This window comes from Miscanthus floridulus, chromosome 2, assembly GCF_019320115.1.
Source record: "Miscanthus floridulus cultivar M001 chromosome 2, ASM1932011v1, whole genome shotgun sequence".
Classification (NCBI taxonomy): Eukaryota; Viridiplantae; Streptophyta; class Magnoliopsida; order Poales; family Poaceae; genus Miscanthus; species Miscanthus floridulus.
Window position 1 is genome coordinate 177,947,287 of NC_089581.1, and position 17,737 is coordinate 177,965,023.

Here is a 17,737-nt window from a genome sequence, read left to right on the forward strand (position 1 = left end):
CAATCTTCCCAAAATTATGGCAAATGTTAGCCCAAAAATGAAAATAATCAGCAGTGTTTACTGAGGTTGAAATGGCAAATCCTTATGGTCCAATCTTCCAAAAATTATGGTTAGCCCCAAAAATGAAAATAAATACAATGTTTTTCACTTTGGTTTTGTGGGCCCCTCTCATCAGAGAAGAGATCCCTACCTTGGTTTGTGTGGCGAGCACACGGTATTCTTTAGTAAAAGGCGAAAGAATAGTTCGCTTTGTGCTCACCACGCAGCTGCATTCCTTGCAAAGGCTGGCTCGGGTGCTATTTCAAAGACGGTGGAGATGACTGCTGGCTCAGCAGTACGGGACTAAACTGATGGTAGCACCTCTCGTTTCCTGTGGGCCAGATTATAGATAACTGTTGGTATCGTGGGCCTGATTAGAAAGTAACTGTTGGTCTCATTGGGCCTAGTAACAAACAACTACTACTAGGTAAATCAGCTCCGGTTGGTGCTTTGGCCATCGATAGAAGAGAATCAGAGAAGGCATGTGTGCACATTTCGAACCAAAGAACAAAGCGTAGTTGTGAACACGAACAAACGTGTAGAGCTGACTATAGAGAAAAAAAATGCAACCAAGAAATGCAATGCAGCAAATGCCATGGCCTCGTTAGCTGAAGGCACGACGGAACCACAACTCATAATACAGAGTACACCCACTACAGTTTGCAGAAATAAAGCAGAGAGAATCTTCGCTTTCGCTGCATTACTTTAAAAACTCGAATTTGTAACAAGTCGTGCCTCCGAGTGCACGTCACACGGCATACATACAAAAGAAGAAAAAGAGGAAGATTCGTCGATTCCACCGGTGGTTTGAACACCTTGCTGACCTGGTTCTTTCTTCAGCCTTTTCTTCCTCTCTTTCTTCTGGAGGTGCTGGCCGTCTGCAACCTTTGATGCATTCTCTTTGTCACCTGCGCAGTCTACCTTAAACAACACGTGCTCAATCTCCTGCGGTGCTCGCTCTCGGCGGTGCCTCCCAAGTCCAACTAACAGTAACAGAACTAAGGCTTTTGTATATACTCCTTAGAGATATGTGCATGTTCTGGTGCTCCTGCCTCACTGATCTGCAGCGCTCCGTCTGCTTCCACCCCATGAGAGTAGAGAAGAGATCGTCTCATCATTCTGCCTCGCAAAAATCGCAGCTGAATCAACGACGAGGAGGGCGGCGGCCGGCCGGCTAGCTCTGGGGTTCGTCGGCCTTGGTGGAGGCTTTGCTGTACAGCTCCAGGGTGTCGCCGTGGGTTGGGTCCAGGCACAGCGCGGCCTCGCAGTCCCGCAGGGCGCTCTCGCTGTCGCCCATGGAGTCGAAGAAGGCCGCGCGGAGGTGGAGCAGCTGGAGGTCCGGCTTGAAAGCTACGGCTCCTGACAGCTCCGCGATCGCCTCCTCTTCCTTGCCCTCGTCCATCAAAACTGGGGGATGAAACAGAAATGCAAACATTACTGTGCTTGTCAAATCGAAAATTCGTAATGCACACAATTGGAGGGAGCACAACAACTGCAATAACAAATCTTATACTCCCTCCATTTCAAAATGCAAAAATGCAGTGTTTATAATCTGAAAAATAAAAGGCATTAACCGTTAATTAGTCAAAATATATGTACGCTTAATTTAAAACATGCATCATTAGATTCATACTAACTTCACATATTTCAGTAAGATGTTGCTTTTGTAACAATTGATGCTATATTGATCATAGAAATTAATGGTCAAGGTATACCTTGAAACATCTTCTCAAATCTTTATACGTCTTATTAAAAAAGAAAAGAAATGGAGAGACTGTTGGAGAAGGTGTAGCTTGCATTACTTAAGACATGTTTCTAGGAATTGGAAGTTCGAAACAATGCAAGATTCCCATGTCATGTTGATATGTTAGGTAGTAGACTCACCAGCTGCTCTGTATCTGTAAGGATAAGTCCTTGTAGGATCAAGAAGCGTCGCTGTGTTCAGGTCGCTCCTCGCAGCGTCGCGCTCGCCATATTCTGACCGTTTTTCATACGCCGACGCGCTGTTGGTAGCTATCTGCACGAGCTTTGTCATCTCCTCATATGCAACCTTTTTCCTATTTTTCAAGTAATGGACTCGAGCTAGACCCTGATGCGCCCGTGTGTGCTTTATGTTCAGTGCTATGCCGTAGCACTCGGCAGCCTCATCCAGCATGTCACAGTCCACGTAGATGCTCCCCATGTTGTTGTATGCCTAAAAGATGTCGTTAGTTGTGAGCACAAACAATTAGCAGAAGTCGAGAGTCTTGGACGATTCTTACTTGCCCCTTCCGAAGGTTGTCAGAAGCACAACTGTTAGCATGTTCCAGAAGCTGTACAACGGAGAGCGAAGATTCTGTGTCAAGGCTAGAATCTCCTAAAGCATACGCCTTGAGGAAGAAGGCTTCGAATGATCTTTGAAGTCCAATCGACTGCTCAGCCTTGGCTAATGCTTCGTCCCGATGTCCACTGTCATACAGAATCCAACCTTCATATACAAGCCTCTCATGCTCATGGAGTGAACTGTTCCGAGCATATCGCAAACTACGCATGGCAGCTTTCTGACAATTTAGCCTACAATATAAAAGGAGACAACAAAAATGTTAAATCTCTTAATAATCCAAAATTTTACTCATTCAATTCCAAATTATAAGTCATTACAACTTTTTTGGAGAGTCAAAGCATCTCAAATTTAACCAAAATTATAGAGAATTATAAAGATTTATGACATCAATTAGGTATAATATGAAAATATAATTAATAAAGAATCTAATGATACTTATTTGGTATCATAAATGTTATTATTTTATTATATAATTTGGTCAAACTTGATATGTTTTGACTCTCCCAGAAAGTTGGAATGACTTATAACATATCAACAAATAAACCTTCTCCTTGTTCTCTTCTTTTTCTCCCAACTTTACATGGGATTCATAATTGTGGCATTTACTAGAGGTTTGCTGCCCAAAGTTTTTGCAATTTTTTCATCCAATATGCAGAACAACTATAGTTAGTTTAAAGGCCTTGGTTAGTTTAGGCCATCCACTCAACTGTAGTTAAGTTGCTAAAGATTAGCCGGAGTGGATCCAAATGAACCCGGCTAATAGGTCAACTAATTGTGAGCTGGACATTCAGTTAATAACTATTTCACTAACTATTCCAACCTACTTCTTCCATCCTCAAAAGAGTGTCATTTTTGTTAATGTCCAGATTCATAACAAAAACGACTCTCTTTTTTGGATGGAGAGAGTGACTGATAGGAGCTAAAAGATTGTATTTTGCTCTCCCACTACCTTATATTCCACTTGTATTCCTGATAGGTAATAAAAAAAAGAAAGGGCATTATAGACAAAGCAATAATGCATTTACCATTTAGCTGTGGGATCCAAACAATGCCTAGATAATATTAGCTACTGATGGATCAAACATGTCCTTAGTTTAAAATAGCACTGATATTAGCCATGTATGAAATTATCCCCTGGACAAGGTTAATCGAGAATGAAAAGTGGTGCAAGGAGATCTGTCCAATCAAATCCAGCCTCTGTGAAGCAAGCTAATGAACAATGTAAAATAGGCCAAATATTGGCCCTCCATCCAGTTTTTGATTTACCAAACATGTCATATGAACCAGAAGTTTGAAAAAGGATTTGTTCTCAGATCTCAGCACATGAACGGAGAGAGAGCAGTAGATTCAGATGTACCTTAGCAGGAGAAGTGACTGTCGAAACCGCAAGCTGCTGTTTCCGGGTTCCCTGGCGAGCATCTGCTGGACAACCGCCAGAGAGCCGATGTCATCCACCGCCGACCACCGGTCGTACAGCTCCATCCAGCAATCTGCCATATCCCACTGCCGCACCTGTCCTCGGAGGAGCTCAATCAGCTGTTCCCCGTGCATTCTCCCATGGAACATCATGTAAGTTGGATCCAACGTCAATATCGCCCTGACATCCTGCACAGCCAACTCGCATTGCTCAAGCGCAAGGTAGAACCACGCCCGGAGCTCCAGGCAATCGGTCGCCATCTTGAAACCGACTACCTTGCTGATCTCTGCGATCGCGGACTCAGAATTGTCCTCCTCTAACAACGCGCAGGCACGATATTTGTACGGGAATGTCATCGTCGGGTCCAGCTCCGTCGCCGCCTGCAGATCAGCCAGTTTCTCCTTGCCGACACAGTACAGGGAGCGCTCTTGGTACATCCACCCGGCGGGTTCGTCGTAGTCGCCGACGACACTATTCATTAGCTTGTACGCAGCGTACTTGTGCCCGCGCTTGTACTTGGCACGTGCCTCTCCAGCGAGCGAGTAGACATGGCCCTCGGCAACGGCGGCCTCAAACCACTCCTGCGCCTCCTCAAACTCGCCGCGCTGCAGCATCACGCACCCGAGCTGGTGCAGCGCCAGCTGCTTCTGCCATGGCTGCTCCGCGAATTCATTCAGCCTCTCCAACAGCATCACCGTGGTGTTCGATCTCATGTCCTGCTCCATGGCGACGTAAGAGAGGAAGTAGTAGAGCGCGAAGGACGCGTTACCGGAAATGTCAAGGCGATCTCGCCCCTCTGGGCTGCACAGCAGGCGCGCGATGTCCGGGTAGGTGAGCGACTTGGGGAGCTCCCGCAGGAACGCCTGGAGGCAGGAGGCGACGAGGAGGTGGGAGGCCTCCTCGAGGCCGATGTCGATGAGGGATCGGGCGTTGTCGAGGCCCCGCACCATGGCTGCGAGCTGGTTGTCGCAGGCTGCCTTCAGGCCCTCGCAGCAGAACTTGTTGGCGAATGCGAGGAGCTGGGAGATGATGTCGGGCGGGAAGTCGTCCACGCGGCCGTGGCGGCTGTAGGCGGAGACCGCGCGCATGCCGCGCGGCGTGATGCCGTCGCGGGAGAAGTCGATCCGGTCGCGGTGCGCCTCGGCGAACCCGCCGTAGAGGAGCGTGTTGAGCGGCTTTGAGAGCGCCGCAATGCACGAGCGCTCGCACGCCACCTCCTCCTCGCCGATGATGAACCACAGGTCATTGGTCTCCGGCTCCTCCTCCTCGCTCATCTCGGAGGCAGCGCCCGACGTGTTGCGCCTGAGGCGGTGCGGTGGAGGGGTGACGGGAGGAGGCGGCGGGCGGCGGCACGGGCAGAGCGGGTCCACGCTGTGGGACACGCTGGCGAAGACCGCGGCGCGGGGGCACTCGAGCAGCGGTGTCGTCGCGGTGCAGGGCGCGAGCGGAGGCGGCGTCGGGTCGAGCTCGTCCTCGCGGCGCTCGTACCGGAGCCACGCGGCGAGCACGGCGCGCCGGTGTGGGTTGTCCGCGTGGACGCGCGCAGCCCGCAGCGCCCGCCGGATCAGCCGCGCGTCGCCGATCGACTGGAACAGCGCGTGCTGCTCCAGGTACGCGTCGCAGAGGTCGTCGTCGGGCCCCGCCGTGGCGGCCGACACCCGCCGGTACGACGCGGCGAGCGCACCGACGTGGTCGACGGGTCGCAGGCACGCGTCCAGGGCCGGCTCCAGCGCGTCGGCCACCGGGAGGCCGCACGGCAGGTGCGGCTCTGGCACGAAGGCCCCCGACGTGGACGGCGCCGCGTGCGGGTAGTAGAGCGATCCGGACCGCATCGATATGGTCTTTGGAGGAGGCGGGGTATGGGGCTTGCCGATGCTGCTCCCGCCGGCATCCGCCGAGCCGGACGTGGAGGCTCCGACGGAGCTTAAGGCGTATAATTGAGCGGCCTTGCAACCCTCGATCAGCTTCAGGCTCTTTATCGTCGTGAGGAAGTTATTGGTCATGGTGAATCCCGCAGCCGGCTTGCCCGTTCCTCCTCCTCCTCCTTCCCTCGGCTATGGCGCGCGCGTTTGGCCAGCAGCCTGTCACACGGCGACGATCGTGCCAGAGCGGGAGTTCCCGGCGGAACGGCTGGTGCGCGCGCGCGTCGCCCCCGCCCTCCCGCGCGGCCGCGTGTCCCCGCCGTGCGCCCAGGCGTGACCTGTGTAATGCCGTTGGTTGCGGGGGGGCGGCGGGAGTGGGCCGGGGGCGCGGGGAGACGAGGCGCTTCGTTGAGGACGGAGGGGGAGGACACCGAGGAAGGCGGGGGGCCGTAGCTGCTGCCGCCCTCTTCTGCACTTTTGGAAATTTTTAGCTAGTTTTTTTCATCCCTGCTCTGCTGTAATCGTGGGTTTTCGCTTGAAAAGGACCTCTCCCTGGGGGGAGGAAAGAGGGAACAGCAGGAAGCCAGGAAACATGTTCAAATTTCACATCAACATCGATATGATGTACAGTGAAAGTACTGTTCGTTTTGCTTAGCTGAAAAACAATGCCTGAAACATTCGTCCCGACTGAAAGTACTGTCACTGATTTATTATAGGAAAAAATACTATTTTTTACTGAAATAGTATGGCTCGTAAGACAAATAAACATGGCCATAGAGTTATAAGGTATGTTTGGTTACTTGTATCATCTAGCCTGGCTAGCATGAGCTTAGCCAGATTCAGTTGAGCCTGACTGAACACGTACAAAGTCGTTTTGTTTGGTTACCACCTCGCATCCAGCGAGCCAGGTCCACGAGAAACAAAAATGAAACTCGTTTCTCGGAAGCAGGCTGAGGGTAAGGATGGCAACGGGTATATACCCGTCGGGTATCGCCGGAACGTTCTCTTTCCCGCTACGGAGAATTCATCCCGTCCCCGTCCCCATCCCCATTAACTGTCTCGGGTATAGATTCTTGCCCATCCCCGTACCCGTCGGGTATCGGTCGGGTAACAGATACCCGACGGGTACTGCATACCCGATAAACAAGGACACTTGGGGTCGTAGCTTTGCAATCGGAGGCGTTTCTTCTTCACCGGGTATAAGTGTCGGAGTCTCGGAGATGCCGAGGAGAAGGAACGAGGTTGCGAGGAGGACGAGCAAAGGTGGCAGAGAGACCGAACTGAGGAAGCAAGGGGCACGAGCGCTCGTGAGACAGACGTGCTTGTGCTGCTGGCGGAGATGGTGAGGAAAAATTGAACGAGGGTTCTTAGAACACACAAATTATATATATGACTGTTCAGATTTGGACCAAAATATCTATGTTGAGCATCTTTGGGCCTAATACTCGCATGACAGCTCAAATAGTCGGGTTCCCCAACGGGTAACGGGGACGGGTAAACAGGGAACGTTCCCGTACCCGCTATACCGTCGGGTATGGATTCTTGCCCATTTAGATGCCCGCGGGTAAAGATATGATCCCATCCCCGTCCCCTAATAGATCAAATACCCGTCGGGTATCGGGTATCGGGTCCCCGTTGCCATCCTTAGCTGAGGGCGTTCTTTTGCGTCTCGCAAGACATACTCAGATGTTTGTCTAGACAACCATACAACTAAATGACGGCATATAAAATTTGGTTAAAATTTTAAGAGCTCTATGACGGTATAACTAATGTTTATGAGTAAAAATATTATCTAGCTAAATAAAATTATGATTCATTTAAAATGAATGATGATGAGCTTGTTCGTTATATTTATTCTCGTTCGAATCTAATTATCAATGAGCTCCATTTAATAGGATTAACAAAGCTAAATATTGCGGACATCGTGAGGAAGATCATCTCCGTGCTACCATAAAAGAAATATGTAAACATCATCACCATCCTTCACAACATGAAGGACTTGAGCACTATAACCCTGGCCATAGTCATTGACAAGATAGTGGCATTTGAAATGTCACGAAAGATGGATCAAGAAAAAGCCTCATCATTAAGCAAAGACAAAGCTCTCGCTGAGAAAAAAAATGAAGGGCAAGCAAGTTGAGATAAGCTCAAGCTCAAGCTCCTTAAGTGAAGATGAAGAATAGGATGAGGATGAGGATGATGGTGATGATGTAGATTTAAGTGATGATGATCAATCTTCCTTCTCTACCTCCGATCTTGATGAAGAATCGATCAAACTTATCAACAAGGTGGAGAAGATGATCCAAAGGCTCAACGTTAAGATTGTGCCCATCCAAATTCAAGATTTTATCTTCACCAATCAAAGAAATGAGCAAAAAAAAGAAATGATTCTATGAATGCAGCGAGTTAGGGCACTTTGTGAAAGTTTGTCCAAACAAGCCCACACCTAAGACAAAGAAGAAGGCGTTCGAGGACAATGCCCTCACATCAATAAGGTCATGGGATAATTCTTCAAGTGAAGAAAAAGACTATCACAAGAGACGAGGCCACAAGCACTCATCATTAAGCTCTTGTTGTGTGTGCCTTATGGCACTAGGTAACGAAAGTTCATCCTCTAGTGAGAGTGATAGTGATGATGAAATATCTTCTCTTAATAAACTTATGCTAGAAAATCTTAAATATGCTAAGGCTTGCACTAGTCAATAAAAGAAGCTAAAAATATTGTAAGAAAATCTAGATAGTTCACAAGAAGCATACAAAACCTTGCTTGAACAATATGAGACATTTGTTAATCTCAATATTGAACCATCTACTAAAATTGAGTAACTTGAGGCTAGTGCAACAACAAATGCATGTATAATTAATGATGAACAACTTGTAAAGAAAAATGAAAAATTAAAAGAAAAATTAGCTAGCTCACAAGATGCTTATAAAAGTTTGCTTATTAAAATAGAAACCATATGTAAACATTGTGATGAGCTAATTAATAAAGTTGCTAATCTTGAAGCCATCGATACAACCCTCACCAAGGCACCTAAAAAGAAAAGTTCTATCTTTAATATGCCTAAAAAGGATACTTCTACTTCTTGCAATGATTTATGTTTAGACTCACTCTTGTGCAACCAAGTTTATGTTGAGAAAATTATTGTAGATACATGCACACAAGAGGTCACAATGAAGAATGGACAACTCAAGCAAGAAATGACTCGCCTTACCAAGGGCTTGATTCAAGTAAAAGACAAAATGGAGCAAGCCCAACATCATTAAGATAACATCATTAAGGGGGTGAAGAAGCTTAAGAAGGACAAACCGTGGTTTGCTACATGTGCCATAAGGAAGGCCACAAGTCCTATAAGTGCAAGGTGAAGAATAAGGGAGGAGCTAACAGAAAAGAGGAAAACAAAAAGAAAATAAGCAAGCTCTCCAACACCTACACCAACAAGGTGGACAAAAAGGTCTCCACACCTTATCTCTTAAAGAAGAAGAAAAATGACAAGGCGGTGGCCATCAAGATAAACAAGCAAGCCAACAATAGGGCTAAACGTATTTGGGTGCCAAAGGAGATCATTTCCAACATGAAGAGCACCAAGAAGGTTTGGATCTCGAAAGAGAAGTGAGAAGTCCGATGGACTTCGGAGAATTTGGAGACTTGGCAAAGTATGTGTGTATTTCATGGGGTGCATCATTATGAACAAGGTAATTGTCAAGTGGGTTAGGGAATCGCGGAATGGCCACATTATGAGCGAATGGCTCATCGCCAGGGTGGAAACCTGATTCTTATGGTGGAGGAGGTCTGTTGTTCATACCACCTGATCGATAAAATACAAAAAAAATATGAACATAAAATATAAGCACAAAAAAATTTTTAAGTAAAATGTGGCAACATAATTAAATATAGATCGAATGCAAGGAATAAAAATATATATAAATATAGAATGCAAAGAAACATAAATATAAATATAGATCCAATGAATATAGATAGAATATTGGAAAAGACAACATATGAATGCTAATGAAAAATGCAGAAGCCATGACCAAATCACGTAGAGAGAGAGTGGATTTTTTGGGAAGTGAGAGTGAAATATGAGAAATAAGACTATGAGAGTTCATGAGTGGGTGGGATCGATGTATGTGGCCAGTGGTTTGTTTTATATAGGGGACATGGACATCACTGTCAGTTTTTAAATAGAACCGACAGTGAAAGTGAATATCACTGCCGGTTTTTAAATAGAACCGACAGTGAAAGTGAATATCACTGCTGGTTTTTAAATAGAACCGACAGTGAAGGTGCATATATGTAAAGGGTCGTGGGAAAGTTTTAACAACAATGATATATTTATTTAGATAGTACAAAAATACATCAAAAATAACAAAACTGAAAGGATCAAGATGTCCAAGAGGGGTGTAAATTGGGCTAATTCTAAAAATCTTTGCAATAATTAAATCCTACACTTAGCCCACTTCACTCTTTATGCCTAGAAAGTGTTCCTAATGTTCTACAGCACAAAAGTTTTACAATCTAAGTTCCAATCCTACTCTAGCATGGCAATTCTATGAATATAAAGACAAGAATTAAATTTGTTTAAAGTAAATGCTTAAAGTAAAGAGAGAAGGAGGAACGTGGTGATGTTTTGCCGAGGTATCAGAGAGTCGCCACTCCCCACTAGTCCTCATTGGAGCACCCGCACAAGGGTGTAGCTCTCCCTTGATCCGTGCAAGGATCTAAGTGCTCTCTACGAGTTGATTCTTCGACACTCCGTCGCGGTGAATCACCCACAACCGCTCACAACTTGAGTTGGGTCATCCACAAGCTCCACCGAATGATCACCAAACTCCCAATCACCACTAAGCCATTTAGGTGACGGCGATCACCAAGAGTAACAAGCAAGAACTCTCACTTGACCACAACAAGCATAATGAGAAGGGTGGATGCACACTTGCTACTCTCTTTTCACTAATGAGGCATCTCTCTTAGATTCTCAAATCTCAATCACCTCACTAGGACCTTGCTCTCCTTGGCACTCTCAAGGGTGTTTCTCAGCTGTTGAAATGAGCAAAAGTGATCCCTTGAGTAACCCAAATTATCCTTCCCATGTTATGTAACTAGATTTAATTTCTTGCTATTTCAATTAGCATCTAGTTTCTTTTTATGCCTAGGTTTGCATTTACATGTTTAATATTTTGTCTTGCATACACTAGGTATATCTTATGGTAGGCTTGCTTGGTTTCACCCTTAACCCTTAGAGGAAACGTACATGGTTTAAATTGTTTAGAAGCACGGCACATAGTTTGTTTTATAATTATTCATCTAATATGTGCCAAAGTCTAAATTATAGATAATTTCTCCCGAATATCACTTTCGAAAATAATTCTCACATTCATGTGATGTCATCTTTCAAGTGGTATTTTTTATTCTAAAATCAATGTGCATGTCTCCTACAAGTATTCCATACTTATGTGTACAAATTTAGGGGAGGTTACTCTACAAGTTGGATGTTTTGAGACTAACACCTTTTCAAGCTTATCATGTGTGTAGTAGTATCATTGCAAGGAAAATAGAGTCCCCGGAGTTAAGCATCATACTTCAATATCCACCACCTATTGCAAGTGGTATAAATCAAATTGGTTTCCACACGTGGTATTTCTAAACCGATATCATCATATTGATTTCACTTTAGTATTTATATGCTTTATCAATGCATTATGTAGATTAAACTCCCTTGAGCATTAATTTACTAATTATGCATAAACTACATTCTCCAACATATGTATGCATATATTTAGGGGGAGCTTAGTCTATGTAATATGAGAGTTAAATTTTGTGACCTATTCCACTTCACATATAAAGGATCACAAAGTTTGACCCTTCCTTGTGCTACTAATGTCTTCCTTTTCGGTGTTTGATTCCAAAGGAGGGGAATTTGTAGGACCAAAAGCAAGCCCGATCATAATAATTTACAAGTGGTAATGGTTTGAGAAAGGGAGAATAGTGGATTATGGAGTTAGGGGGAGGCTTAAATCCATAATGCCACATAAGGACATTTAGAAGGGCAAGATAAGTTTCCAAACATATTTACATGTGGTATTTATTAGCATCATATAACCTTGCCATTTGTATTGCATCTTACCAAGTAAATAGTTTTTAAAATTCCAAAAATGTTATTATTTGCTTGCTTTGGTCGCGTTGTCATCAATCACCAAAAAGGGAGAGATTGTAAGAAAAATGGACCCTAGACCCATTTACTTTGGATTTTGGTGTTTGATGACCAACACAACCAAATTAGACTAATAAATTTGTAAGTAATTGTTTTGTAGTTCAATAGGGTGCAACTGTGCAAGACGTGACTTGGACGAAGGCGACAAGGTGATCCCACGATCAACACTATAAGCAAGACCCTAGAAGCACAAGAGAAGACCCAATATATCAAGCAAAATCCAAGCACGAAGATGGGAACCAAACCGGATGCAAGGTCACAAAAAAATAAGCTCGGTAGAGGTGACCGGACATGGCCTTAGGAGGACCGGACGTGTCTGATCAGTTGTTCAGCAACAGCAGACGTCAGTAGTTGTAACCGGACGCTGAGCAAAGCAGTGACCGGACGCATAGATGACACTGTTCTTCGTCATGATAATGTTTTCAGCGTGACCGGACGTGACGGCAGGATGACTGGACGCACCAAGAAGTAGCGTCCGATCATATCTAGAAAGGTTCCAGAGCGGCGCCAGTGGGATCAGACGCGTCCGATCGAGTGAGACCGAACTCGGCCCGGAGTCCGATCAATGCGCGCTCCAACGGTCGGTAGGACCGGATATGTCCGATCACGATGTGATCAGCGTCCGATCACTAGCAGAAAGTTAGGTCTTGGGTCCAACGGCTAGTTCTCACATGTGGGGCTATAAATATACCCCCCCAACTGGCCATTTGAGAGTGGAGAGTTGAGAAAACATACCAAGAGTGTTGATACACCATTTTAGTGATCTTCACTTGTATAGTGCTTAGTAATTCATTAGGTAATTAGCGTAGGTGCTTTGTGAAGTGCTTAGGTTGATTAGACCACTGCTTATGCGCTTGCTCTAGATTTAGACCTAGTGTTTAGTGAGGGTTGCATACCTCTTACCACTCGGTGCTTGCGTGTACTATTGTTGTACATCGGAGGGGCTTGTAGTCTTGCAAGATCACACCAACCGCGTTTGTGGTGTGGCCGCCCCCATGTACCGGAGGGAACAAGACCCGTGGTGTTTCGGCCGAAAGCTTGATAGTGAAGAGGGCGGGGAGCGGTCCTAGAGAGGATTTTGCCACGAGTGGCTTAATCGGAGACCTGCTTGCGCGTGGGGAAGGCCCGGAGCTATCCACAGAGTTATCCGACCGGGAGCTTGGCCTTTGCGAGGGACTCCAACGAGAACTAGGGGAAGCTTGCGCGCTTCTCGATACTTCGGTAAAAATACCAGAGTCATCGACGAAAGTTTGCATATCTGTATCTTACTCTTTAGCTTCCGCATTTACATTGCAATATTGGTTTGTGCTTTACTTTTCTAACTTAGTGATAGGGTAGTTGATAGGTTTGGAACCTATGTTGCATAACTCCTTTTTGCAGTAGAGATAGCAACACACTAGCGAAATCGTAGTTGCACATTTAGATAGTTTATCTTTTGCATATATTTTCGCTAATGATAGAAAAAGATGTTATAGTTTAGAGTTAGAGTTTTAAGTTGCCTAATTCACCCTCTTCCTAGGCATCACGATCCCTTACACATGCTTGTAGTCATGTGAGAAAAAACAGTAATAGAAATAAATAAGTTTGGAAATTGCTCTAAATAGATCACCAACACACCATAGCATTTTCAAAACAAAAACAAGTATTAGTTTCATAATTTCTTAATTTAAAATAAATTAGACATGAATTTTTAGAGATTGAACTAAATTAATATATTATTTAAAAAAACAGAAAGCCTGCTAGAGGACCAAATTTACCCGGTTCCTATAGTTGGAAGAGGTATGATACGTGGTTTCATAGTTCAGAGTTGAAAATTGAACCTACGTGCAAGATTAAAGTTGAAAAATGAACTTTACCTTTTAATGAATCATGCTTCTAGAATTGACCAATAAATCGTGCTTCTGGAATTGACCAACCTGTGAACATGTTACATATATGTTGTTAATGTAGGTTGAAAGGACAATTGTGGGTTGCATTCTTTGATGTGTTAGCACGTGAGCTACTAATTATAATCTCGCATTTTGAATCAAATGATTACTCAACTTGTCTTGCAACTATCAAGGCTTTCTTAATTACCCCGTTCGCTGGTCTGAAATTTGGCTGAAACTGGCTGAAAAACACTGTTCCAGCTGAATTGTTGTGAGAGAAAAACACTGTTCCGGCTGAAAAAAGAAGCCGAACAAGCCATTTTTAAGACAAGCGAACGGGGCTATTTCAAGAGAAAAACCGCGCATAGAACATTTCATTAAAACTTTAATGCCCAAGATACCAGAACTTGCTTGGTTCTCATCATATTATTGGCTTTTTTTTTTTCTGTGGGGTGTGTTCGTTGCCTCCGAACGCTTCCACACGCATTTACTGTATTTTTCAAGCTCTATCTTTTTAATATATAAAACTTCAAAAGGACGATGGAAGGTTGTTGTAAGTTGGGAATGGCACTGTTTTGGCTTCATGACAATCGGTCTGTTTGTTTATTTGTTTCGGTTTATCAATCAATCAACAGTGTTTTTCTCTTACAATAAACCAGCATTAGTCGAACTTATCAGCTCAGAAACCAACCAACGAACATGTCAAATAATGCGCGGGATCATGATATGGAACGAGGGGCATGGAGCCCACCAGTGCGGGGCAACGGTTGGACGTACTACTTTTGTCTCTAAATAAATTAATTCGTAGAATCCGTGTCTGACTTTATAAAAAGTAACAACTAAAATGACCATGTTATGAAATATATTCTATGATAAATTTAACGATACTAATAATTTGATAACATAAATCTTTACGTTTTTTTATAAATTCGGTAAAAGTTCTAAAGTAATTGGCTTAAGACAACTCTAGAAATATATTTATTAAGTGATAAAGGGAGTACATGAGTAGCAGCAATCATACTGGTGATTAGCGTGGATCCCGTCACCCTAGTGGGGGCATTACATACTGTTTACGCTTAATCTCGCCACCCATCATGGGCTGTGCTGTGCAAGATGGGGGAGACGGACGACCCCATGTCCCCATGTGCTTGGATAACGGCAGCGATCTGCTAGTGGCGCGTCGCGACAAGCTCGTGCGGTGCGCGTCCAAATCGACCTCGGACTTTTCAGAAGAGCAAGAGCTTATCTGACGCTAGAGGTAGGTTAACGTCACGCGTTTTTTTGCTCTCTCGTTTTTTTCTTGATGATGAAAAGAAGATGGAGATACAGATTTTTTTTATTGAGAAAACCGGGTTTGTATTTCACATAAAGTTTTTTTTGTGATTACAGCCCAAATCTTACAAGAATACTCTTGAAAGAAAAGAAAATTACAACTCGGTCCTTGTAAACTCCTCCCGGCATGCCTCGCTGCCGCCGGCCAGAGCACACTGCTTGAAGCCGACCTCCTCCCCGACGAAGAAACAAAGTTTTTTGTTGCCGTCTTGTGTAGCACGTTGACCTCAACCTGCTTTGTAACCGCTGAACGCCCCGGCTGAAAAAGATGGTCGTCGCCATCACATCGTCGGACATCGAGGAATCTGACGCCTCAAGGACCAGAGCCCCCAGCACAGACGACGACAAACCCCGAAGGGGAACTGAACCACCAAAGAGGTGGGATCCAAAACCTAGTCCGATTTCTCCTCGAGTTGGTAGCCATACCTTCCGTATCTTCCGCCAGCGACGACGAAGACAAGGGACAGAACCTGATGCTGCCACCGCTCGTGAAGTCAGGGAAGCCGTTGGAGATGTTGGAGAGGCCCACGTCTAAAGTCGACATGGCGTCCTCGTCGCATCCCTGCCGTCGCTCGCTGGAGCCGCAACACCATAGGAAGACAAGACCATGCCTCAGCGCCGGCATAGTCAAATACCTGATACCATCGCCTTCTGTGCAGGCAGGTGTAACACCCTAAAATTTGACCTAGTTTTAAAAAATCACTAAAAATTTGAACTTTTTAAATATTGCATAGGAGATAGTATATATAACCAACCTAAATAATTTTACAAATATGTTAACATAGGAACACTCGAATTCATGTGTGAAACTTTGTGTGTGAATGATTGCTTGACTTGTTGAACTAATGGTGGTACATTTTTGCACACTCATGCATTCAAATTTGAATTTAAAATCATTTAAACATATGCATATTTGAGCTAGGAAAAAGAAAAGGCAAATAGAAAATGGAAAAGCCACTTGGGCTCATTCCCTCCTCCTCCCTCCTTTCGGCCCGCGGCAGCCCACTCCCTCCTTCCCTTTGAAAGCATCTAGGCCCCTAGTTGGGTTTCGGTGATTAATGACAACACGAGATTACTATAACTAACGTGTGTTTTACAGAGGCAATTAAGTTAAGTCATGGTAATAGCAATTGATTGGGCAATCATGGTGGTCATGCCCCTGACGATGGAAATCGTTTTGGTTTTTAAATGATGGACGACAAGGTCAAGGATGGACTAGTTCTAAGTGTCGTTTGGTGTTGGAGAGACACTTAGAGTAGTTTAAGACTTTGTTTTTTTTTTCATTGGCCGTACTATTAAGGGGGTATGGACTAATAGCTTAACCAAGGTGAGTCTAGTGGGTTAGATATGGTGCACACTTATCAAATCTAGCACTAGGTAGCTCAGGAGTAGCCCTAAGATCAATTGGAGCAAACTTTATTCACATATAATTTCAGGTTGGAAGTGAATGGAGGGTCAAATGACTAACCGGACGCTGGTCTAGTTGTGACCGGACGCTAAAGGCTGAGTCCGGTCAGTTCATTTGATCAACTAGAGCTTTCTGGTTGCGACTGGACGCTGGGTGCCTGCGTCCGGTCAACTCCAGAGAGAGAGTTTCCTGATTGGACGCACCCGGTCAGTGCTGACTGGATGCATCCGGTCAGTGCTGACCGGACGTTGGTTAGGATTCGGTAATTGACCGGACGCTGAACAACAAAGTGACCGGACTCTGGGTGCCAGCGTCCGGTCAACATCAGTAAGGTTCCAGAGAGCGTTTTTCGTGACCGGACGCAGGTCAGAGTTCGGTCAACTTAATGGCTCTTTCTGACACAGTGGCGGGGATAACTGACCAGAGCGTTCGGTCACCCCACAGAGTGATGACTTAGCCTCCAAACGTTATGTTTTGAATGAGGAGATATAAATAGTTACTCCACTCATCCAAGGGAGGTCTCTTGCCCATTTGTTTAGCTGAGAAACACCCTTGAGAGTGCAAAGGAGAGCAAGAGCCTAGTGAGATGATTGAGATTTAAGAATCCAAGATTAAGGCCTCATTAGTGGAAGGAGAGTAGCAAGTGTGCACCCACCCTTCTCATTTGGCTTATCGTGGTCAAGTGAGAGTTTGTGCTTGTTACTCTTGGTGATCGCCATGACCTAGATGACTTGGTGGTGATTGAGAGTTTGGTGATCATCAAGCGGAGCTTGTGGATGACCCAACTCAAGTTGTGAGCGGTTGTGGGCGATTCACTGCGACAGAGTGTCGAAGAATCAGCCTGTAGAGAGCACTTGATCCTTGCACGGATCAAGGGGGAGCTACACCCTTGCGTGGGTGCTCTAACAAGGACTAGTGGAGAGTGACGACTCTCCGATACCTTGGCAAAACATCACCGCGTTCCTTTCCCTCTCTTTACTTTAAGCATTTATATTCGAGCAATTCATTTCTTGTCTTTATATTCCTAGAATTGCCATGCTAGAGTAGGATTGGAACTTAGGGTGCTAAACTTTTATGTAGTAGAATAATAGAATCACATTCTAGGTACAAGGGATGAAGTGGGCTAAGTGTAGGACTTAATTATTGCAAAGAATTTAGAATTAGCCTAATTCACCCCTCTCTTGGGCATCTTGATCCTTTCACCCTTCTCCTCTCCCTTCTCCTGTGCGAGCCAGCCCAGCAGCACCATAGCAGCCGTGGCCCCGCTCGGCCC

At 45.1% G+C, this 17,737-nt stretch overlaps 1 protein-coding gene and 1 pseudogene across 1 annotated transcript; both read right to left on the bottom strand.

Moving 5' to 3' along the window:
- Positions 1–163: 163 nt before the first annotated feature.
- LOC136541135 (U5 spliceosomal RNA) lies at positions 164–269 on the bottom strand (annotated as a pseudogene).
- Positions 270–720: 451 nt separating this feature from the next.
- On the bottom strand, positions 721–6,085 carry LOC136540832 (ethylene-overproduction protein 1-like). Its single transcript, XM_066532851.1, has 4 exons — positions 3,720–6,085; positions 2,301–2,592; positions 1,924–2,233; positions 721–1,446 (listed from the first exon to the last, which is right to left on the bottom strand). The coding sequence occupies exons 1-4, from the start codon at positions 5,780–5,782 to the stop codon at positions 1,214–1,216; spliced, it is 2,898 nt and encodes a 965-aa protein (XP_066388948.1). The 5' UTR covers positions 5,783–6,085; the 3' UTR covers positions 721–1,213.
- Between the last annotated feature and the right edge of the window lie 11,652 nt (positions 6,086–17,737).